The sequence below is a fragment of the Myxocyprinus asiaticus genome, chromosome 7 (assembly GCF_019703515.2).
Source record: "Myxocyprinus asiaticus isolate MX2 ecotype Aquarium Trade chromosome 7, UBuf_Myxa_2, whole genome shotgun sequence".
NCBI lineage: Eukaryota > Metazoa > Chordata > Actinopteri > Cypriniformes > Catostomidae > Myxocyprinus > Myxocyprinus asiaticus.
The window spans coordinates 54667384-54693162 of record NC_059350.1 but is presented as its reverse complement, the minus strand read 5'-3'; the positions used below and the strand labels follow the sequence as shown (position 1 = coordinate 54693162).

General features: G+C 38.3%; 1 protein-coding gene across 2 annotated transcripts; it reads left to right on the top strand.

Annotated features, from left to right (window-relative positions):
* Positions 1-1901: 1901 nt before the first annotated feature.
* On the top strand, positions 1902-25688 carry LOC127443463 (junctional adhesion molecule 2A-like). Of its 2 annotated transcripts, none has more exons than XM_051702103.1 (11): positions 1902-2051; positions 16772-16837; positions 16950-17060; positions 17494-17643; positions 19326-19510; positions 22142-22244; positions 22376-22483; positions 22764-22776; positions 23073-23144; positions 23850-23883; positions 25547-25688. In XM_051702103.1, exons 1-11 carry the CDS (start codon positions 1952-1954, stop codon positions 25583-25585), a joined length of 981 nt encoding a protein of 326 aa, XP_051558063.1. In that variant the 5' UTR covers positions 1902-1951; the 3' UTR covers positions 25586-25688. The 2 variants fall into 2 exon arrangements, with proteins under 2 accessions (XP_051558063.1, XP_051558062.1); XM_051702102.1 differs by lacking the exon at positions 1902-2051 and adding an exon at positions 12764-12887.
* Positions 25689-25779: the final 91 nt, after the last annotated feature.

The window sequence follows — 25779 nt, the reverse complement described above, 5'->3', positions numbered from 1 at the left end:
CCACATCTGTGGAAAGTTAGAGACAATTTTACAACTGTGTTGACAAATAGCTAGAATTTCATCCGCCTACAACAGTACTCCGCCGCAAAAAACGTCAATTTAACCCCATGAACTCTATGGAAAGGGGGTCGCTATATCACGAAAACAGTTTACGTTTAAAACGTTGAAGTCTCCGTATACATAAGTCAGGCATATGAGTATCATTTGAAAGCTTCATTCATTTTCATCACTTCAATGTGTTACTTAAAAAACAAAGCAAAATAAGGGCGTTAAAAATTAGCACCCCCTAGAGGTCATGTGGTAGAAATATTTATATGAAAATAAAAGTCCTTCACATAGCACTTAAATTCATGTAAAATGTAATATATAAAACTATAAAAAGTCATATATCAAATGAAAGCTCTCACTCTCAGGAATGTGATGTTACAGTTTATTTTGTTGCCCTAATACCACAGTTCAAAAGCTTTTCAAAAGAATCACAATGTGACAAATTAATCAAACACAAACGTCATTTTTTGTGCCGATAACTGCTGCTGTAAGCCTTAAGCAGCCAAAAACTTTATATCTGCTTTTACCTTAGAATGTTTTCAAAAAAATTAGCCATTGTTTACTTGTCTGTGAGTTTGCTTCGCAATGGGGAGGATCTCAGCTTTCTAATGACACCTAGATTGAGCTTCTAGTCCATTCAGAGGACGAGATATTCAATGAAACAATGAGGGTGTTGCTTGAACTGAAAATTAGACTGAATGTCTATGGACGAGCACATCTGTGAGGGGGGTGATCTTATCTGGGGGGTTTTCTGAAAAATTAGAATTGTTTTTTGCAATTAGTTCACAGTATGTGTGAATGGTGAGCTTTTAAATTTGAGTGTGTAAAATTGCGGGCGGCAGCCCAAAAATCCACCAGAGTTTACTTTACAGCACAAATAATACATGAGTTTTAACAGAAATATTAATGTAAGTGCTTTTATAAAATGATAAGCGTCACATTTCTGCCTCTAAACCCTCCAAAAATTGGCCCCATTGACTTCCATTGTAAGTGTCTCACTGGAACACTGATTTGTGCTTTTTTTAAAGAAAAGGAGGGACGAATCGAAATTAATTTTTGTGGTAATCAACATTATGACACACATGCTGTCGATTGAGCTTAACTTGTATTGAACCCGGAATATGACTTTGGTAAAGATAATAATGATTCTCCATACATTTGTTGATCGAATAGTTGACGTAAATTTTGTGATTGTCTTTAAAATCGATGCTGCAAGTCACAGTGATTTTACTAACGAGGCGGCTAATTGCTTTTATAAAACGGCCGCAACAACAATATGATAAAAGGCACCTAGCTATATTTATTACCGTTAATAACTGGAATTAACTATTCCTCAACCATTGGCCTTTTGCAAAAGTGTAGGCTGTTATCGGTTGCCAAGAAACGTCAAAACTTGTGCTTATATCGTCCATTTTAAAACACATTCGAACGTGGATTATCCAGCCAAATTTGTGATTTGACTAATGATTTATTGCAAATAATTAAAGGTTATAATATTAATTACAATAAACAATTCTCCCGCCAAGTAATGTAATTAATTTGCGTAACTGTAGGCCGTTTACAACACGGCGCATTGATCTAGAACTCAACTGATGTGAAGAGGTCATAGGTGTGCGGCTCAACCAATTAGATTTCAGAGCCGGAACTATTTGTTTTATAATTTCTTTGTTTTAATCGTAAATACTACTGAAATGTTGTGTCAGTTTTCTCCTGCTGCGTCCTACAGACTTTGGAGCACTCATTAAATATTAAATTCACTATACATGCTCTTTTGTTTGTATGGTTAACACAGTAATGAGTGTAGGTAAATAATTAGTGCTGTTCCCGCCCTCTACACATCCGCCAGTCACACGTGCGCGCTCACGCTCAGTCGGGCACAATCGAGCATCTCCAACAGTAAAACATGTTGTGTTTATTTACTTCTTTCTTGGATACTTCTGGAGAGTTCTGCCGGTGTCTGGAGAACATGTTCGTGTCTGTGGCTTTACTGATATTAATACAGGGTAAGTGCGTTGTTCCATCTGATCTTCTTAAAGTCTCATTATCTCATTTAGAGAATAAGATTAGACTTCTATCAGCTTGTGTGGGCGCGTGCATGTATCATATATAAAGTGCTTTGTTACAATCTGTCCGCATATTTATATTGAATAAAAAGGTGCTCAAACTACTTTACACGTTGCAGAAAGCACTTGTATTAAAATCGCGTCCTCAAACTTGACGTGTATTGAACCCCCCCCCCCTGTTTACAGAAAGTATATTTAATTGTATCAGTTTAATTGATATCCTTCAGGTAATATAGAGATTTTCTGCTTGTCATTTCATTAAAGAAATCCTTTAAAGTTTTTAGATTTAAATGGCATTAATTATATTAAACATTACTGAATTAATGAGGAAGATTGTAAAATCAGCTGTAATTAACCCTTGAGCGTCAATATAAAAAAGTTAATCAGAGGTCCTTACAGGACAAAAATGTCCGTGTCAAAAAAACTGCCATATTAATATTATTTTCCACTTTCACTGACTTAGATTCTTTAACCAACATCAGTCCTGATCATAACTACCAAATATTCATTAATTTTCAGGATTTTAACCCTTTAAATGCCAGTTTGTTTATATAATGCCACTGTTGTTTTTTTACACACTCTCTTACACACACACACACACACACACACACACACACACTCTCACTCTCTCACACACACACACACTCTCTCTCACACACACGCACACTCTCTCACACACACGCACTCTCTCTCTCACACACACACTCTCTCTCTCACACACACACACTCTCTCTCTCTCTCTCTCACACACACACTCTCTCTCTCACACACACTCTCTCTCACTCACACACTCACTCATACACACTCACACACACACACACTCTCACTCTCTCACACACTCTCTCTCTCACTCACACACACACACACTCTCTCTCTCACACACACTGTCTCTCACACACACACACTCTCTCTCTCACACACACTGTCTCACACACACACACACTCTCACTCTCTCTCACACACTCTCTCTCTCACACTCTCTCTCTCACTCACACACACACACACTCTCTCTCTCACACACACTCTCTCTCACATACACTCACTCTCACACACACACACACATACACACTCACTCATATACACTCATACACACACACTCATACACTCACTCATATACACTCATACAGACACTCACACACTCACCCATACACACACTCTCTCACACACACACACAATTCTCAACACACACATACAAAACACACTCTGACATCCATACCAACACACACACAATTTTAGCTGCATCATTTATTCAATTGTCCTGCAGTGCTCTATAATACAGCAAACAGAAAATAGGGGAAAAGCTTGTATTTGCTCCATAGGCTAAACATGAGAAAAATGGCACCATCTGGTGGAAAATATTAAAAATTGAAATGAAAGCATAATATCATATAATTCATGATTTTATGCTTTAACGGCACTGGGATCAAATATTGCAGTTTTAATGGGTTTCAATGGGGACATTATTATCCTGAAGGTCCTGAGTGTAACTATTTTGTGTACAGTGTATTATAGATGTATTATAGGAACTGAGGATACACACCTTTGACTAAATTTATGCCGTTGGCATTAACACAGTCAAAATGATTGAAAAAGCAAAAATGAAAAAGACAAAAATGTCCCGAAGGTCGCACAAGGGTTAAAGTGCGCTGGAAGGCAAATATGATTATCATGTTGTGACTAATATAAGGGTTGTTTAAATGATACTTCATTTAATGAATGCTATTGTACTTCAATGTTACAGGTCCAGTCTGGTTTTAAGTTGGCCAAAAGTTGTTGTTTGAGTTCTGGAGGGATGCTCTACATGGGTGGCATTTAATTGGTTCTGGTCCATGATTGTTCAGTGGTGTATTCCAGTCATGAACGGCATGTTTGTGAGGGTTTAGATGTATGAAGAGCATCTCTGGTGTTTAAATGCATCTGTTGATTCTGGCATGAGTGTGATTGGCGAGTTTGCTGTGATTCTACATCTCTGAGCACACAGATGCTACTGCTGTGATAATATAATGTATGTGTGTCAGCGAAAGTAAGACAGAGAAAGGGGTTTGAACTCAGTTGTGTGTGTGAGAGTGGGGTTGTCTGTGCCAGCTGTTGCAGGGTAGAGTTACACACACACACACACACACACACACACATATACACACACACACACACACACACACACACACACACACACACATAGAAAGTCTTTGTTTTGTGTCTTGTGCTCCACCAACTCAAACACTCGACCCATCATCACAACAATCAATCAATCAGCTATTGATCTGCCTTTATTCACAGCCATTCTCTGCTTGATATGTTTTATATATTGTAAGTTGATGTATTTGTATGATAATATGTGCATTTAATAAATAACTAGAGCATTAACTTCTATGTCAAAAGGGAAAGTGTACATTTTAGGTGCGGAAACTCCTCGCTATAAAGTTTTTCACCATATTTAACCACCTTTTTACAGTTCACTTAAAATCGGCATGAGGTCAAAAAGTACTTTAGGACACATTCCTGACTAGGGCGGTCACGATTATGATATTTGGCTGACGATTAATTGTCAAACAAATAATTGCGATTATGACGATTAATTATCTGTTTTAGTTTAATTGTCATTTCTTAAGGTGCACGTGTGCTTTATACACATTTTTACATGTTTAACTTCAAATATATAAATCAAATAATAATATGGATATATGATTTCCTTTTAAGGCTTTAAAACGATATGAATCACATCAAAATCATCAATATTTCGAAATACTTTTTGGTCAACTTTAGTTTTGGTAAATTTGACATTTACACTGTTGTTTTTGAAACTCATTAATTTATTAATTATTATTAAAATATATATATATGGTTTTATTATATTTATATCATATTATATTAAGCAATAGTAAAATACTTCTGTCCTAATTTCTTCACTTTCACACGTCATTTTAATGCTCTTTGATGAAACCAACGAGCCCGTATTTCTCATGAAGCGTTGAGATTTAATTTCATAATTGTATCACTCCACAGAAATAGAGTAAGTGTGTGTGTGTGTGTGTGTGTCACTCTGTGTCATTACCAATACCTTAATGAACCCACTTTGACCAGAAAAATTTGCCATTACATGATCTTTAATTTAAAGTGAAACCGGAGCACTTTGCGTTCACTATCAAAGTTTCTTTGTTCGTTTATATTTTCGTGGGAGTTTGGAGCCAGCCTCTGCTGACGGCGCGCACTTTTCCGGACAGGAGCTGCTCTGGTTGACATCTGCGGTGCGGCTCGGTGACGCTCAAAGTTCAACTGAATGACACACAAACACACCATTCATGGCATTTCTACAGGGTTCGTACAAGGCTTTTTTTTTTCGTAATTTGGCTTTTTCAAATTTAAGTGCTGGAAAATCCTTTTTACCAAGAGGTGCTTAAAAAGTTCTTGAATTATAGAAAATCATAAAATACGTTGCTTAATTCATTTAATAAATGAAATGTATTTATTTTCGGAAAAACACGACGACAGAATACTGAAGCAGGCAGCGCATAGACGGCGCTGTCACGTGACTCCTGTTACTTTTGTCAGCGCTGTTCAGAACGGGCCAATCACAATCAAGTGTTGCTGGAGGATTTATAAATATATATTTTATAGATACTGCTGTGGCGGATTTAACAAGTATAAATCCTTGCAACTATCAGTTTTAATTACAATTTACTCTCCAGAGTGGAAAAATGAGATGAGATGTAAAACGTTCTGAGATTTGAATGCCGATCCGTGGAGGATTCAGTTTTGTGAGTCGTCTAGCGCCCCCTTGTGTAAAGAAAGATTTGTGTCTCATAAAATAGATTATTTCTGACAACATTTGGGTCAATATCAAAATATGTTGACAAACATGTCCCTTGACTTTTTTTAGTCATGAAGCTTTCAAATAGCGAAGAAAAAAAAATGATATTTTTTTTTTAAATAATTTTATAACCTATCCTTTTATGATATGAAATGGCTTGACTCTGTTTTGCTAATTTTTTTTGAAAATATATTTGAAATTGTTAATTGCCTGAAAAAAATCCTTGTCCCGTTCATCTGGTACACCACTTCTGTGACATGTTTATTTTAATAAAAGCATTAGTGCAAGGCCAAACAAGTGTGCCAAAAAGCAAAACAAAATTATTATTAATAATTTAAATAATTTAAAAAGAATGTTTGTCCCTTGATTTCATGGCATTGGTGTTATCAATGATAAAACATTTTTCTTTTTTTTTTTTTATTATGTTTTAAAATAAATTTAAATACAAAATTTGTGGAAAATATTTTTTAAGGTCAAAGTTCAGAGGCTGCTTAAATATGCATATAGTGATTTTTTTCCCAGCATGTTAAAAAGTTATTCACTTTTTAAATAAAATACTGAACCCTCATTAGTGTTAACTTGCTTCATTTGTGAAAAAAAAATTAAATAATAAAAGAACAACAGCCAAATTGTCCATTGTGAAATAAATAATGTCAACTTGTTATAAAATGTTTACCCTCGGCGTTTATAGGCAAAAATTGAACGGGAAATTGTAATATTTTGTAAGTTGGAAAGTCAAATTTTTTTGAGAATGACCCATTTGTAATTTGGGTCAGTTCCTCTCATAAATCTTTACTGTTGTTGGAAAGTCAAATGTGTTTTAATGAGCACACTACAATTGCACATCGATTTAGTCATGAACCAAGAATTGTTACTGTGAGAATGTGTAGTTAAAGATGCTCACTGATGTAAATTAACTGAATGAATAAAATATTTTTATTTAAAATGAGAAATAAAGAATAAATAAACAAATAAAAATGTGCTTGAAAGTCCTTGAATTTAACTTTGAAGCATCTGTATGAACCCTGTTTATATAGTCGCTTAAAATTCCCTTATTTGGGCATTCAGATGTGACTGGAATTTGAAGTGCACAATAACCGCGATCAGACGATTATTTAATAATCGCGACAGGCCTATCCCTGACCTTATAACACGATTCTTATTTTAAAAGAATAAAATGTTTGTCTTTGCAAGATTTCATGAGCTTGCTCCGCCTCTAAAACCACTTTTATTTTCATCTGATGTCATCAAGACCTCTTATTTTTCACACAAAAAAAGAAAATATAATAATCATACATAATTAAAACTAAACTTCTCTCTCCACAGCCCCTCCCAGAGAGTCCCCCAAAAACACGAAATAGTTGCCCCATTTCCTATCAAACAAATCCCACAACCCCAACCTTCTGCTTGATACCTTGTCGAAAGCTGCCACCCTCCCCATCTCCGCACACCACTCCGGAAATGAGGGCGCTCCATCCGACTTCCATCCCCTTAAAATAACCTGCCTACCAATCATAACACTGGTCAGAACCCAATTTATTTTGTGTTTGTCCCCCATATAGATGACCGCCTCATCGCCCAAAATACAGAGTCTGGGGCAGAATGAGATTTGAGTGCCCAATACGTCACACATAAAACTCTGAAACTTCAATCAAAATTCTTTGATCTTAACACACCACCAAAAGACATGGGTTGTGTCTCCATCCTCTGATTGGCATCGCCAGCAGGTGGGTGTGCCTTTAAGACCAAGCCTATACAATCTAGAGGGGGTCCAATAGAATCGATGTAAAATCTTTTTTTTCACCCAATTTGGAATGCCCAATTCCCAGTGCGCTCTAAGTCCTCGTGGTGGCGTAGTGACTCGCCTCAATCCGGGTGGTGGAGGACGAATCTCAGTTGCCTCTGCGTCTGAGACCATCAACCCGTGCATCTTATCACGTGGCTTGTTGAGCACGTTGCCACGGAGACATAGCGCATGTGGAGGCTTCACGCCATCCACCGCGGCATCCGCGCTCAACTCGCCACACGCTCCACCGAGAGCGAGAACCACATTATAGCGACCACGAGGAGGTTACCCCATGTGACTCTACCCTCTATAGCAACCGGGCCAATTTGGTTGCTTAGGAGACCTGGCTGGAGTCACTCAGCACGCCCTGGATTCGAACTAGCGAACTCCAGTGGTGGTAGCCAGCGTATTTTACTACTGAGCTACCCAGGCCCCCACATCGATGTAAAATCTTGAATAAACAGCATGATTAAAAATTGATTAGAAATGTGAATAAATTATAAATTTAACCCTAACACTAATGCAATAAATGTACTTAAGCAATTATAAAAAAAAAAAAAAAAGCAGTGACTAAAAATGGTTCAAGGAACAAAAACCGAAAAGGAGCGAAATTCTTTACGGATCGTAACCGAAAACAGGAATGAAATCCCTTTCAATTGTTCCATAGTGATATCATTGTGCCTCATTCATTTCATAAATATATGAGTAATTTCAGAGTAATTTGCACATAAAATTGAGTTTCCGCCAGTTTCACGAACGCTTCATACTCCCCAGATTTGTTAGTTAAACGTGTATGTTAGTGAATTCCAAACAATCGTAAATAGGTGGCGTGTGCATGGTCTTTCAATTATCATAATCCACGCCCATGAAACACCATATAAGGAAGTCACCAAACTCGCTAGTATATGCTGTTTATTGAAATAGTTTTTATGAATGAAGTGCATTCACATCATCAAATTTTTCCCCTTTTTCACCCAATTTGGAATGCCCAATTCCCAATGCACTCTAAGTCCTCGTGGTGGTGTAGTGATTTGCCTCAATCCGGGTGGTGGAGGACGAATCTCAGTTGCCTCCACATCTGAGACCGTCAATCCACGCATCTTATCACGTGGCTTGTTGAGTGCGTTACCGCGGAGACATAGCCCCACCGAGCGCAAACCACATTATAGCGACAACGAGGAGGTTACCCCATGTGACTCTACCCTCCCTAGCAACCGGGCCAATTTGGTTGCTTAGGAGACCTGGCTGGGGTCACTCGGCACGCCCTGGGATTCGAACTAGCGAACTAGCGAACTCCAGGGGTGGTAGCCATCATATTTTACACATCATCAAATATTGATATAGCAAACACAATAGCATCTCAAAGAAAGTGAGTTATTGTCATCGCACGTTTTACTGTCATCGGAGGTTCTTTTGAGAATCAAACAGTTCAAGAAGGCAATAAAAATGGTTTGACATGACTGTAAATAATGGGAGGAGGATATCCACCACCATTAATCTTCTCTGGTTCAGTTCACCAGCATCATTTGTGAAACTTCTCGGGTAAATCATGATGGTAACAGTGATATACTTGCAATTGGAAGAATCTTCAGAGAAATGAATAGAACATCTGAAGATGATCTTTGAATGAAACGCTGTAAGATTTTACAGATTTGCAAGCTATAAACGACAGTGTGCTGGCTTTCTGTTTTTCCCCATCGTATTGTGGTCGCACCTGTCCGCGATGTGTTTATTTATGGGTTTAACAGCATTAGCATTGACCATACATTATCAACTGATTTACTGCTGCTTATACTGAATTATGAAACCTAAATTATAGAGTTCATATCAGATAAGAAAAACTGTTCAGTCATGTTAGAGGGTATTCATTTCTTCGAGAAAAATGAAGCACGTCTGCTGGAGTTGGGACTTTGAAAAAATATTCAAGCAGTAAAGAAAAGTTTCTAAATAACTATAGGGTATGGTTTAAAAAGAAAACAATGCTTTTTTTTTTTTTTTTTTACTAATTTACGTTATTTTTTTTACGGTTTATTTCACTCATTTTATGAGTAAAAAAAAAAAATCATTACTTATTTAATATAACTTCTATCAAAATGTAGTCATGATAGTTTGCCTGAAAGAGCACAACACATTCGGTGTAAATTTCGTTTGTACCAAGTAACACTTGGGGAAAAAAAACTTTCATGAATCCGAGAATTTACATCTGAACGGCTTTATGAACGTTTTAGACAATTTTTTCTGCTCATGTTTCATGAATGATGCACATTATTTTTAAATGCTGGTAACCAGTTAATAACCGGTTAATTTTGTTTCTCCAAAATGTTCTGAATTACATGACTTCCTGTTGCCTGAAAAAGTTAGCCTTCTCTCTTTTTAGCGCTTTGAATCCGAAGGAAAGCGCTAGTTTAAAAACCAATGTTAACAAATTAAAAACAGCTCGGCCTGCGAAAGGTGACGTTTAGTCCAAACTGCCCATGCATGCAGGAAAGAGAGATTTAGGCCATTAATTAATTTTAGGTGGCCAAATAATTATTTTAAATATTAATATTATGACTATGACCTTACTATATAGGCTGCTGTATATACTAGGCCTGTTATGATTTCTACCCTGAAAACTCCTCCACATGGGAAAAAATGTAATTGCTTATTTTTGCTTGAGGCAAGTCCCTTATTTTGAGCTTGTTTTTCCAAAACCGGTGCCTTGTTTCTCTTCACTGCAACTGTTATATCACCCACCCTTAGCAGAGAGTAATGTCATTTTAAAAAGTACGTTATTAACCATTCTTTTATTTTGCTCTAACTGGTTACCAATTGGAAAGGAGGCTGCGGACCACCAGAACCAGTATGGAAAAATACTGTTTCTGCTCTGAACGAACCGAAATGAAAAACATTTACTTTTTAGTCCCTAAAACAGTTTTTCATATCTGCGTTTTCATGCTGATGTAAATGAAAAATGATATGCTGATGGCTTTAATTTGATCAATAATTGGTCAAACTATTGGTGGCCCAAATATTTCTCCATTGACATTGGGTTGGTGAGTAAGAGTAAGAGCTTTCTGAAGTAAAATATGAGTGTGTGTATGCTGACTCAAGTTTTCAAGTGTCGTATTATGACAGGTGTGTGTGTGGTTCACCCAGGGACGTGTGTTGGATGTGTTGTGAGGATGTCAGGTTCCTCCTTATCTCACTTTGTCAGTTCCTGCAAGTGTCGTCTATCACACTGGACACCGTCATGAAAGCCGTCAGTCCTCGACACACACAAAGACTCTCTTCTCTTTCCCTCAAGCTTTCCATCTTTTCCTCAAAGCCTGAAATCTCCACCGCTTTCAGGAGGTTGTCGAGGTCACGCTAACTACATGTGATAAGATGCAGAATGGAATGTCTTTGTCACGGGTCTGACACCACAATAATTCTGCCACCAGTTACGCTCATGTTGTTCCAAACCTGTATGACTTTCTTTTGTGGAACGCAAAAGGAGGTGATTAGCAGAATGTTCACGCTGTTCTTTTCCATACAATTAAAGTGACAGATGCAGTTTACGCATTGCACTCGGGTTGAAGAACTAAGGTCAAGCTCCAAAAAAAGCACATAAATGTATAATGAAAGTAGTGCAAATCAGTCCAAATGCATTATATGGGAAAAGCAGTGTAAACAATCAGCCTAAAATGTTCTTTTGTGCTCAACAGAAGAAAATAAAGTCATAGGGAGTCTGAACAACTTGACGCAGTGCACATTTCAACTCTGAAATATAAAAGATACAGATGAAAAACAACATTCCTTAAGTGTGAGCTAATAGATGCTGAGTGACCACTCCACCCAAACTAACACATGACTAATACCAGAGACTGTTGGTCTGAGATGGAGCACTTGTTTCAAAATGATTGGGAGAAACTGGAACGCCCAATATAGCGGGTGTAGAAAAGGAATTCCAGCCTTTTTGATAAACGCATCACTTGTCAGTTAACTCTAGAATGCGCATTAGCTGGACCAGCCTGAAAAAAAATATATTAGGGCTGTCAATCGATTACAATTTTTAATGGAATTAATTGTAGGATATGCCAATGAATTAATCGCAATTAATCGCATACATAAATATTTTCTGAGAAAGACCCTCAAATAACAATAATTCAGTATATAATTATTAAATAATTATAAATAGTTATATTTAAATTAAATAAACATAATATTCTTTACATAATCAAAATGCATTACATTATTGTAGCAGATGAGTAAACATTGATAAGATGATAGAAAAAGTGGCTTTAGAAGTGAATATATTGTTTATTTTCATATTATTGAACATAAGCCAATCATTGGCCTGCAGTCCACAAAATCTATTTTGCAATTACCTGAATATGCTGCGCAGCTCCTGGTCCAAGCACTGTTCATCTCAAGATTGGACTACTGCAATGCTCTGTTGCCCAGCCTCCCTAATAGCACAATTAAGCCACTGCAGTTGGTCCATAATGCAGCGGGGTGTCCGGTCTTCAACCAAAGCAAGAGGGCCCATGTCACCCCCTCTTAATTTCACTCCACTGGCTACCTGTATCTGCCCTCATCAAATTCAAGGCTTTGACTTTGGCCTTCAGGACAGCTGATGAAACAGCACCCTCTTGCTTCAACTCACTCATCCAGGTTTATGTCCCCTCTCGCTCCTTACGATCAAAGAATGAGCAATGCCTGGTGGTTCCATTGCAATGGTACAAAGTGAATAACTGGACAGTTCCTTTCTCATCAGTTCTCTGTCAACATCCATTCCTTTTAGACTCAAATCACTCAGAATGACTGTATGAAAATATAATGGTTCTTTGTGAATGCAGGGGATTTTAACATTCATGTTTGGTATCATTTAAAAGGTCTCGGTGCGACTGATACTGATATTGGTCTCATTCTCACAGCAGTAGGCTTGGTCATAACAAAGATTTTCGAATTTTGAGAAATTATTTCTCTGCTTTCTGGGTGTGTCTACTGGGGGTCTTTAATGTTTATGACCTCCAGTATGCAGGAAGTTGTGACCTCCTGAATCGCTGGATTTCATTCAATTCCAATTGAATAGCCTATTGTTTCCATTTGATGCAATTACCATTCTGGTTTGGATACTTAAAGGGAACTCACAAGTGGCTCAGTGGAATTCTGAAGCCAGAACCCCGTCGGGCAACACTACGCACTTTGCTGATATCAGGTATGCATTTTGTTATGTCTAGATTAGTCTTTTGAGTGTTGGAGGTTTGGTATTGATTTATTCTGAATTGATTATGTAATTGGCATGATACATGAATACCTGATTAATAAACTGCTAAACTTTATTCTATTTTGACTTATTCTGAAATTTTTGGCTTTAGTATATTAAGTTGAGGCACATCAGCTGAGCTCTTCGCTTTCTGGCTAACCATTTTAGTAAAGTGGACTGTAAAGGCTAAAAGAAAGTACTGTTTGGGACAATGGAATGTTGATTGACCCGTCTAAATAGTAGTAGTCATGACCCCTATTTAATGTTAATATTACTCTAGATAAGTGTAATAGGAAACTATAGAATTAAGCAAAACTACTATTTAGAAGTAGTAATCATTCTAAGTCATATTAGTCATTTACCTCTGGCTACCTCTGATGTGGGATCCGTGTACGAGACCTTTAAGTGAAAGGAATGAATGAGCACAGTCTAAAGTATAGAATTACCTAGAGTAATCAAGTATCCAAATCGAGATTGAATGACCAGTATTACAGTAATTGGAGTCCTAACCTTAATTCGAGGTCTTTTACAATTGGAGTCAGATCAAATTAATAATGGATTCAGATTTGGTCTAAACTAAACCAGATAGTTTAAGATGTTACAACCACACACGCCCGAACAGACGAATGCGCAGATACCTTCACCACTCTACTGGATACTGACATTGGACCAAACATAAGGCATTTGCGTTAAATATTTATATATATAAATCTGTGTCTTTCTTCTGCTCTACCTTCTGTACTACTCCAGTTACGATTAGAACTTAGCAGTGCGATACTGTTGACTTTTGTATGAGATACAAAAGAGAGACCTGGCTGGAGTCATGCCCTGGATTTGAGCTCACGACTCCAGGGGTGGTAGTTAGCGTCTCAGGTACTCGCTGAGCTACCCAGGCCCCCCAAAGATAACACCCTGATTTTCAATCACAGCTTTCATGTGTCTTGGCATGCTCTCTACCAGTCTTTCACATTGTTGTTGGGTGACTTTATGCCACTCCTGGTGCAAAAATCCAAGCATCTCGGCTTTGTTTGATGGCTTGTGGCCATCCATCTTCCTCTTGATCACATTCCAGAGGTTTTCAATGGGGTTCAGGTCTGGAGATTGGGTTGGCCATGACAAGGTCTTGATTCGGTGGTCCTCCATCCACACCATGATTGACCTGGCTGTGTGGCATGGAGCATTGTCCTGCTGGAAAAACCAATCCTCAGAGTTGGGGAACACTGTCAGAGCAGAAGGAAGAAAGTTTTGTTCCAGGATAACCTTCTACGTGTCTTGATTCATGCGTCCTTCACAAAGACGACTCTGCCCAATTCCTGCCTTGCTGAAGCACCCCCAGATCATCACCGATCCTCCACCAAATTTCACAGTGGGTGCGAGACACTGTGGCTTTTAGGCCTCTCTGGGTCTCCGTCTAACCATTAGACGACCGTTAGACGATCAGGTGGAGGAATTTGTCATTTGATCGTAATCTTCACCATCCGATTTGGAGATTTCAGTCTTTCCCCAATTCAAGTAGATAGAAGCTGTACTTGTATCCATAGAAAATAGCTGCCTGGGAGCATTTCAAAGGACTTTTTACTATATATCAAATGCTGGGACAAACACTGTAGAGTAGCCATCAAACTGCTTTCAGAACAAGATTATCGCAGTTTACTATCAGGTAGTAAAACCATGTTACTGCACACTAAAAGTGGTAAAAGTACCAAAAAATTTGATGGTGTTACTATGTTTTGTTTTGTTGGATTTGCTCCAGGATTGTGTTGTTTTTATTTCTACCATAGTATTAACTGATTACCATATTTATTTACCATGGCATTACTAATCCAATGTTCTTCAAAGAATGGTTCAAAACACAAGCAAACGTTTGCCTATTTACTGTAGATCCAGTTTCCACTAACCAAAAAGTACCATGGTATTACCATGGTTTCTTGGACATGTACCATGTTAATATATGATCACTGACTAATTTTTTTCCTCGATACACTTGAATGTTACCAGAGAAATCTAAACGCAATCTGTCATAATCAGCAACCTGCACAAACACACAGTGTCCTGATATTAAATGTTTGATCTGTAAATACTGCATCCATCTAATAATGACCTGAAGGAATATGATGGAAAACATTACTCCAAACAGGAAGTTGGGCTCCTGAAACAGGAAACACGTCACAACATTTTTGATGCCTTGACAAACACCAACCTCATGACTGTGTCGTCTTGTAGTGTATTGTGTTATGAATGTGATTCTTGTGTGTTCTGCTCTAAATGTTTCTCTAATGAAACATTAACGGCAACAGGAAGTCAAACAATGACTGTCAGATGAGTGAGGATGTGCTGCGCCTGTTTCCTGTTTCTGTCAGGAAATCAGAATTCACACACTCAAACACACAGGAAAACAAAAGTTCATGACGACTTGAAGTTGTGTTACTTTTCCATCTGTTGAGTTGTAAGAATGGGATTCTTGCTTGGAAAAAGTTGTACTGATTATCATTGTCACATGTCTGTCAAACATGTTGAGTGATCCAAACATCATCTGCAGCCTGAAACTGAACTTTTGATCAGATTTTAGGAGTGAATGCACTTAACTGCATAGAGAGCTATAGGATGCTCCCTTGCTCCCTATTTAGTGAATGACTTAACCTCCAGTGTGCTGTCTGTCTGCACTGGTCTCAGAACAGTTTGAAATGCACCTTACTTTCATCCTAACTCCATATAAAGACTCTGAAAGCAACATTTTTTCAGCTTTTGGATGAGCTAATTGATTCTCAGTGTGATAATGTACAGTAAATATAGGAATGCATTTACTAATGTTAATCAATAGAACCGTATTGTACAGTGATAAGAAAATAAAATATAACCCACAGATTTGTTAATTTTGAAAGTTAAAAAAAAAAGTTTCTTCAACTTTTGTTGGAATAATGTCCCAAAATCCATGTGTGTGGACATCATGTTTATCAGTGCACTAATGCGTGAAAAATTTATGAATTTTTTATAGTGGCACATCAAGCGAAACTAGAGACTCGTACACTTTTTTTCTCCCCAATTTGGAATGCCCAATTCCCAATGCACTCTAAGTCCTCCTGGTGGCGTAGTGACTCGCTTCAATCCGGGTGGTGGAGGACGAATCTCAGTTGCCTCCGCGTCTGAGACGTCAATCTGCGCATCTTATCACATGGTTTGAGTGCGTTACCGCGGAGACCTAGCGTGTGTGGAGTTTTCACGCTATTCTCCATACTGTGCAGCGAGTATTGACGCTGACTATCACACCTGGAGTCATGAGTTCGAATCCAGGGCGTGCTGAGTGACTCCAGTCAGGTCTCCTAAGCAACCAAATTGGTCCGGTTGCTAGGGAGGGTAGAGTCACATGGGGTAACCTCCTCATGGTCACTATAATGTGGTTCTTGCTCTCGGTGAGGCACGTGGTGAGTTGTGCGTGGATGCTGCGGAGAATAGCGTGAAGCCTCCACACGTGCTACGTCTCCGCGGTAACGCGCTCAACAAGCCACGTGATAAGATGCGTGGATTGACGGTCTCAGACGCGGAGGCAACTGAGATTCGTCCTCCGCCGCCCAGATTGAGGCGAGTCACTACGCCACCACGAGGACTTAGAGCGCATTGGGAATTGGGCATTCCAAATTGGGGAAAAAAATATATATATTTATGAAATATTTTAACTTGAAACGGGTCAAATTTGACCCGAACACAATAGGAGGGTTAATGTGTGTTAACAGAATATTGAAATAGGGAACTTGGGACCCTGGGAACATAGATACGCTCCCCAGAAAACAAGAGTATCATTTAATTTACACAGAACTGTGTTGCTGTTTGTGTTTCAGGTGTCTCTGTGACGCCTGTCACTGTGACCAGCCAAAGCCCCAGAGTGCGAGTGCAGGAATATTCAGGTGAGTTTGTGCATTCACTGGCGCAGTAGAAAATCTGCTCAAAACACTTAAGATCTGATGCTATAAAGCAGTGTCTGCACAGTGTACAGCGAGTTTTCTTTCTCCTGCTCAGATGCCGAGCTCTCCTGTGAGTTTAAGACGGAGAGAGAGACGAATCCACGCATCGAATGGAAGAAGAAAGATAAAGACGTGTCCTTTGTTTATTTTGATGGACAATTCAGAGGTGACTGATGTTTGTGAACTATAACGTGACCTGTAAGAAGGCCCGGCCAGCTGAACTCGACAAAAAAGCTCTGCAGAATTATGCTAAATTTAATGTTTGTCATTACGTTTTGTAGAAATGTATACATTGTACAAAATAGAGTGTAACAAAAAAAGCCTCCATCAAGTTAAAGGTATAAACTCAGTAATTTTAAAGATTTTTAAACATATTTTTCAAGCTATTCTTTGTTTTTGGTTTTACAAATATCATGAATTGAGTCACGAATATTAAGAAGTTTTCTAAGGGTTTTGTTTCATTTCAGTGCAAAAACTTAGACAACTAAGAACGGTTTTACAAATTCTTTGCATTAAATGAAGTTAAACAGAGTTGAGAGTGCTACACTGTCACTCTTCGTGCTTTAAAATGTGTTGACCAGCATCTTTTGTGTTTTTAGGACCCTTTGATGGTCGTGCGGAAATTGACGGGGCGACGGTTCGACTGCGCAGGGTGACTCAGGCCGATGCGGGCGAGTATCGCTGTGAGGTCAGCGCGCCGCTCGATACCATCACGCTAGGAGAGACTAACATCACACTCGCAGTTCTGGGTAAATTCACACGGACATAATTCTACACTATTCTACATGATATTCTTCTCAGCACTATTACAATTACAGCTGTATCTGAGAAAAATTTTGTGTTGATATGACAAAGCAATCAAAAGTTATAGCATTAAAAAATTATTTATCATAGTTCCAAAAGCCTCTTCAAATAAATAAAACAATTATACATAAGAACTAATTACACATGCAAACACAACAATGACTAAAGGTTTGCATAGCATGCAGACATGATTTTAGTAATGAGATTTCACAGAATGAGTTTCATTCTGTGTCATTTGAGTCATCATTGAGTCTGTGTCATGTATTTGGCACCATCTCCTGGTGGTCATATGTAACATTGTGCTTCATGTGGATTATCTAATGATCAATGTATCTGATTATCTTGTGTGTGGACTCGTTTGAAAGATAATCACCTCATCTAAGTAATGGTGATATTTTATGTTCCATTTATTTTTTTGTGAGTAAAACAAATAGGGTGATTGTATTCTACTCTTTGAGAGCTTTACAACAACATAACATGACTATTTGATCAGTTTGATGTTTTTAATCTTGTAAAAAAAAGCACTTGTTCAGTTTTGGTCATAATGTCTACATGCATTGGAAAGTAGAGCTTCTACGATTTCAAATGATACCTATTTTGTGCTGGTCAAGACTGTATTTATTAATATTTTGACTATTTTTGTCTTGTAGGCCCATCCGAGCTTAAAGGTTTAAATGCACCAATAAAACAATACATAGTAATATGGCTGGGTGATGTGCAAGAAATATTTTCACTATATTTTTATTTTAAGAAATATATCGCAATATCCAATTACATCATCAAACCCCCTGCCCCTGCTGCTGAGGGATAGCTGATTATTTTTGCTTTATTGATTTTGCTTCAAAAATGTAGTTCATTTATTGAAACACGAAAAAACATATTTATAAATTCATATTGCACTTGAAACAAAAAGAAAAAGCAATTAAAGTGGTCAAAAAATCTTATATAATCACTTCCCCAAATCCATTCCTGAGAATGAGAGCTTTCATTTGATATATGATTTGTCCATTCATGTTCTATGTGAAGGACCTTTATTTTCATATAAATATTTCTACCACATAACCACTAGGTGGCGCTTATTTGCGACATGGATATTTTCAGCCCTTATTTTGTTATTTGAAGTAACATAAATGCAGAAGTGATGTTTATCTCTGAAAAGTTCAGATTCTAAGCTTTCAAATGATACCTCATAATCCTGACTTATGTATACGGAGACTTCAACGTTTTAAACAAACTTTTTTCGCGATATAGCGCCCCCCTTTGGAACCGCCAGTGGGTCCAACAGAGTTTAAGGGGTTAATTAAATGCCAGCATTTGGCGGGTGGTATTTCCATACCCTGGGCTACTGTTTAATATATTTGGCAACTTTCCATAACGTCCCACTTCATAGTTTGTCATTTACCGATATTGTTGATCTTTGTCAATGACTGTTGCAATCGGCATGGGATATTAGTCAGATATTGTCGAAAGTTAATGGCCAAATAAAAAGTGCATTAGAATTATTACTATATTCATGATGTTTTTGTAATCTTATAATATCAGCATCATGATTATTGAATATATCACCCCAGCTTTAGTTTGTTGTGAATGTGTATTTTGTGTGTATTAAATGTAATTTGTGTTGCAGTGCCGCCACACACGCCGTCATGTGACATCCCGAGCTCCGCCCTTACGGGCTCTCAGGTGGCGTTACGCTGCAGTGACCAGCACAGCATACCCCCAGCTGTCTATACGTGGTTTAAAGACAAGATACCTCTGCCGATACGCAACGCCAATGCCACATACACTGTCAACAAATTCACCGGCGTGCTGGTAAGAATGAGAAATACTGCATCGTGTTTTGTTTTAACTAGGGCTGCCAAATTAACATGTTAACTTGAGATTCATTAAAGGAGCTTAAATATGTTAATTGTAAATATCTGTAATCTGTTTTGCGTATTGGCATTTTCATGCTTATGACCAATGTGCTAATGGTTTTAATTTGGTCAATAAGTGACTGATGCATCCCAATTTAAAGCTGAAGTGTATTTAATTTAATCAATGCATTTACTTTAAAGGAATATTCCGGGTTCAATGCAAGTTCAGCTCAATCGACAGCATTAGTGTCATAATGATTATCACAAACATGTATTTCTTTAAAAAAAGCACAAATGTGTGTTCCAGTGAGACACTTACAATGGAAGTCAATGGGGTCAATAATCTGTAAACATTAAAATACTCACTGTTTCAAAAGTATAGGCACAAGACATAATATGTGTGTTTTTTTGTTTGTTTTTTTAAAGAAAAGGAGGGGCGAATTGAAAAATTTTTGTAATGCTTAACTTGCATTGAACCTGGAATGTTCCTCTCAAATATTGGGCAAAATAGACTTTTTTTAAAATCCAAAAATATAAATTCATATATGAGTATATTTATTATCAATATTTATTTCTCTCGACTCGTCCCCCATCTTGGATGAGTTTCTTTTACTGATCTCATCACAATGAAATCCCAGCATGCACTATGAAGGATTAAAGGGGCCAAGACATGAGGAATACATTTTTCCTTGATCATTTGACATATAAGTGTTCATTGTACTCTAAAAACATACTGTAAGTTTCAGAACTCAAAACGTTCTCCTATCTGTTAAAATCAAGCTGTCAGAATGACTCGTTCTCCACTTCCTCCACATTGTGATGTCACACTGTGGTAGACATTTGCATCTGACCGCCTCCAGCACATCAATGCCTACTTTACCTTTAAGCACTTCTGTAGCCACGCCCAGCAGCAGTGTGCAGTGAGATGGCAAGGATGTCAGTCATGAACAGAGAGCCAATCAGAACAGTGGGTGTGTACTGTCATGTCTTAAAGGGGAAGCAGCATCAAAACCGAGTGTTTCTGAGCGAGTGTCAAAAAGAGCGTGGAAAATTATCATGTTTTACAAATATTTGACTGTTTACATTGGCAAGAAAAAGTATGTTAATCCTTTTACTTGTATTTATGTATAAATTTGTCTTAAAATCTGGTTTGATCTTCATCTAAGTTACAATAATGAACAAACACAATCTGTTTGAACTAATACCACACATTGTTGTATTATTCTTGTACATATTGAATACATCATTCAAACCCCTAGGCTAATGACATCAACAAAAGCTAATTATAGTCACGAGTTGGCAAACCTGGCATCCAATTAATGAAATGAGATTGGAAGTGTGGGTTAGAGCTACTTTGACTTATAAAAAGCACTCAAACATTTTGAGTTTGCTATTCACAAGAAGCATCTGCTGATGTGGACCATGCCTCACAAAAAAGAGATCTCAGAAGACCTACAATCAAAACTTGTTGCTTGCATAAAGCTGGAAAGGGTTACAGAGTTATCTCGAAGAGCTTAGATATTCGTCTGTCCACAGTTAGACAAACTGTCTATAAATGGAGAAGATTAATCGTGCGTTCCATTTGTCTCGGAAGTCGGATCTCCGAGTTATTTTCCGAGCTCCGAGACCGGAACTGACAAATGGAACGCCCCCCGATGTCGGAATTCCTACTCGGAAAGTCGGACGAACTCGGAGGACCCCGAGTTCAGAAAGCAAGATGGCTGCGAAGAGCATCGACTGTAGTATGCTGTGGGTTCAAAGTTTATTTTTAGCACTTTTGTCTTTTCTGTGTCCAATTTAGTAAGTCGTATAAACAATGCTGTAATACTGTTGCCTATAGGCATGTTGCTACGATCCTGTTATGCATGAATTACACGTAATTTGTTTATAAACTGGTACAGCTAAAATTGGCTAGGTCGCTGCTGCTAACAACAATGTGCACTGCTGCTAACAACAACAATGGTCAATGTTGCTACAACAACACTGCCTAACGTTACAAATCGTAAAACCGTTTACACATAAACCCCGTTTGTACTTCCAGAGGGCATTGCGCTTTGTTTACACTGCTGGTTCAATTCAATTAGAGCTAGTGCAACAATTACTTTCCTGGAGGCGTCCATCTTTTTTTCCGACTTGTCCAATCCAACTCGGATTTCTTGTTTTTTTTTTTTAACGGACATTACGTTGATCCAAGTCCTGAGCTCCGACTTCTGAGACAAATGGAACGCAGCGTTAGTACTATAGGTACTCTCTCTAGAAGTGGCCGTCCAGCCAAGATGACTCAAAGGGCACACCACAGCTCAATGAGGTAATAAAAGAACCCTAGAGTGACAGATAAAGTCTTGAAGGAATCATTGGAACTGGTTAACATCTCTGTTCATGAGTCTACTATACAGAAAACATTAAACAGGTATGGTGTTCATGGCAGGACATTATGAAGCGGCGTAATTAATTTACCGACCTTTTAGAACAGCATAGGTGTCAGGAGCGTCACGTCTGAAGGATATTTCTCTTTATACTGAAGAAACCAGAAGTGTGTTTGACTGGTATTCTTTAACTAGTCCTCTGTCTTTTGTGTACTGATCAGTTCTTTGAGACGGTCAGCAGGACTGATACGGGTCAGTATCACTGTGAGGCCAGTAACGACGTGGGACCCCCGAAGAGCTGCGAGGCCACACACATGCAGATCGGTAAACCGTGTTTGCGTGCTTTCTAACAAACTTTTTTTGTCAAATGTTTTGCTTAAGTACGTTTGTGCTATCTTTCAAAAATCAAATGCAACGACATTCAGATATTTCTATGCACACTTTGTCTCTCTCAGATGATATGAATCTTCCCGCGGTGATCGCTGGTGTTGTTCTCGTGTGCCTGATCATGTTATTGTGCGCTTTTGGAGTGTTTTATGCTCACCGGCAGGGATACTTCAGCCGTAAGTTCAGCAGCCATTTCTGTAAGGGGCCGTTCACACTAACAGCGACTTGCAGAGTGACCTGAGATCATTTGTTAGATTTGAGGCGACATGAGCAATAGCAACTGTTAGCAATGTGCTAACATAAATAATGATGTGACTAGACTGTTAAAAAAACAATGCATATTGAAGTTGCTGTAAGTGCGAACGCCCCTTCAGTAATATGTGGTGTTCGATATATTTTAAGGATATTTTGACCATGTTTCTTTTTCTTTTCTGTCTTTTGTTTCAACATACACAGGTCACCGTGGAAGGTGAGTAAATGAACTATCTGAACTAACAGACTGAGAGTGTGTGTGTTTGATAAGTGACTAATGATCAAACAAACGAATGCGAGAGAACACGTTCCTATCTGTCACTGTTGGTGTGCAGATGTTGTTAATACTGGTCTTAATCATGACATGGTTCCTGCATGTCACTAGTTCACTACTCCACCTATCTCATCTGTTATTGCCGTTTCCTCGCGAGTTGTAATTCTGCATGCCGCACGGTGTGTTTTCGGTACCGACTGTAATCTTTGACCTGTTACCTCACCGGTCCGTGATTGCAGGTCGTTCTGGATCCCGCAGTGTCATGGTGTGGCGCACATTAGCAGCCAGAACCTCAACAGAACTGAGGACAAGTGAGTCCAAATCCAGCAGCGCTTACAATCCAAGCGTTCTGTGTTCTGACGGGCGCAAACCAGCACAGAAAATATAAACAATAGGGACTTTGCTACCACCCCTGGAGTTCGCTAGTTCGAATCCCAGGGCGTGCTGAGTGACTCCAGCCAGGTCTCCTAAGCAACCAAATTGGCCCGGTTGCTAGGGAGGGTAGAGTCACATGGGGTAACCTCCTCGTGGTCGCTATAATGTGGTTTGTTCTCGGTGGGGCGCATGGTGAATTGAGCGCGGTTGCCGCGGTGGATGGCGTGAAGCCTCCACACGCGCTATGTCTCCGTGGCAATGCGCTCAACAAGCCACGTGATAAGATGTGCGGGTTGACTGTCTTAGACGCGGAGGCAACTGGGATTCGTCCTCCGCCACCCGGACTGAGGCGAATCACTATGCGACCACGAGGACTTGGAGCGCATTGGGAATTGGGCATTCCAAATTGGGAGAAAAAAGGGGAAAAATCCCCCCCCCAAAAAAAAAACAAAAACAATAACAATAGGGACTTTACAGTTAACAGGGAATTACAGAAAATGTGTGTGTGAGAGTAGATGTATACTTTTTCTTGCTAATGACAAGAAAAACAAGAATGAAATGAACAATATATAATCATTTGCATTTAGTCATGTAATTATTCAGTTTCAGTACTTCATGTTTAATTTGCTCTGTTCTTTCAGTCAACATTCAGGATACAGTCACACCCCACAGAACGTGAGTAACATTAATCATTCCTTTCTTAATAATGTCCTATAAAGAACTATCTGGGTCATATTTCACCCCAAAATCTAGTTTTGAAGCCTATATTAGGACCATTTGCAATAACAAATATGCACATTTCCACCCAATATTCTCATTAATACAGAAAATTATCCTGTCCAGTCACAGTGATTTGATCTAAATCAGCTAAATTTAAATTAAGGATGCACCGATCCGATACCTGGATCAGTATTGGCTCTGATACAGACGTTTTTAGACGGATCAGGTCCAAATCTGATACTGTGTGTTATTGTCAAGGTCCGCAAATGAAGACATAAAAGCACCATTACAGTTGTCCATACGACACGTGCATTTTATTCAAAGTCACTTGAAGTCATATGATCGAGGAACGCTGTGTTTAATAAGTAAATATACAGCGTGAATGCCGCTGCTCTGTTGGTACACGTGCATAACGCGCAGGCTGGTGAGGCGGTCGTGGCTATTTTCATATTTGAGCATATTTTCATATCACAAACAACATCTCAGATGTAGATGCTCAATAGTTTGGTTCACTTATGATATGCATTTAGAAGATTGGAATTACTGTTAATGTTGCTGCTATACATTATCCAGTAAACTAGTTAACAATAAAGTGTTTCTTTATAGGCTATACATTTATATTGAAGTAATGTGTAGTTAGAGGTTTGTGTTTCTTTTACCCCCATTAGTTCCACACAGTGATGTATAGATATTATAAACCGATTATGGAAAAAAACAACAACACTGGTATCGGATCGGCCGATACGGAGATTTCGGATATCGGAATCGTACTGGAGAAAAAGTGGTATCAGTGCATCCCTTATTTATCATGAGATATACTTAGAATTGAACTTGTAATTTATCCATGAGAGTGAACAATTTTCACATTGCACTTCTGAGAGTTAAGGATGAAAATGTGCTGGTCATAAAAGATAATGCTCATCACAATGCATAAAACAAACAAACGTATCCCCTTTAATGCGTACCTCGGGACCTCATTCCACCCCCTGTACCTCATCCATTTTTTGGAGTTATGCACACACCTCTTTAGTACTCCTCAACCTTTCTCTTCTGAATAATGTAACACCAAAGAATGTCAAAATTGCAAAGAAATCTATGTTTTAACAACTGTAAAGTTACCAAAAGTGTATAGTGTCATTAAAGACCAGATATATGTAATAGAGGTTCTTTTTGTGCTTACAAAAATCACATTTTTATAATTAATATCTATACGTATCACAGGTTATATATTTCTTTATTATACGACAAATTAGTACTATTTTCATACAAATAAATACTATATCACATTGATTTTCATTTACATTTGATATTTGACAAAGAAACAACATGGAAGTAAACTATAGCATGTTTAACACATGAACAGTATGATTTGACTATTGTCATTTGGGTGTACTACTGAAATTATGTAAGTTGTGCGACTATTTAGACTCAACAAGTGCCTGAGAAAATACATGCGTGTAGCTCAATATGTGTTTGACAGCAAGTTGATATATGTACCGGGTCACTAAAGACTGGAGTATGTAACGATGTTTGGCGAAACACCCATGCATTTAAAGGTTTTAAAAAAGGCTTAAATTTGTTTGTCTAACCCTAACCAAAATATTTGTTCTCTTTCCAGCCTCAGGATTTCAAACACACTCAATCGTTCATGCTGTGATGGTGAATGAGATTCATGATGTCTGTGATAAGACTGCAACCAAAGAAACTTTTGTCAAATTAACTCTCAGCACTACGGCAACTGTAACTGAATGGAAATGCAATAAAATTTGATAAATTGTAATTTTTAATAAAATTTTCACTTTTGCAATAAAGCCTTTTGACAGAAAACTAAACGGGCTGTTTTGCCCTCAT

Excerpts from the sequence above, each read along its gene's own strand:
- LOC127443463 (XM_051702102.1), top strand. The coding sequence starts at position 12,779 with ATGCAATTACCATTCTGGTTTGGATACTTAAAGGGAACTCACAAGTGG. Across the intron at positions 12,888-16,771 it reads ACGCACTTTGCTGATATCAG|GTGTCTCTGTGACGCCTGTC; the intron begins GTATGCATTTTG and ends TTTGTGTTTCAG. Across the intron at positions 17,061-17,493 it reads TTTTGATGGACAATTCAGAG|GACCCTTTGATGGTCGTGCG; the intron begins GTGACTGATGTT and ends TTGTGTTTTTAG.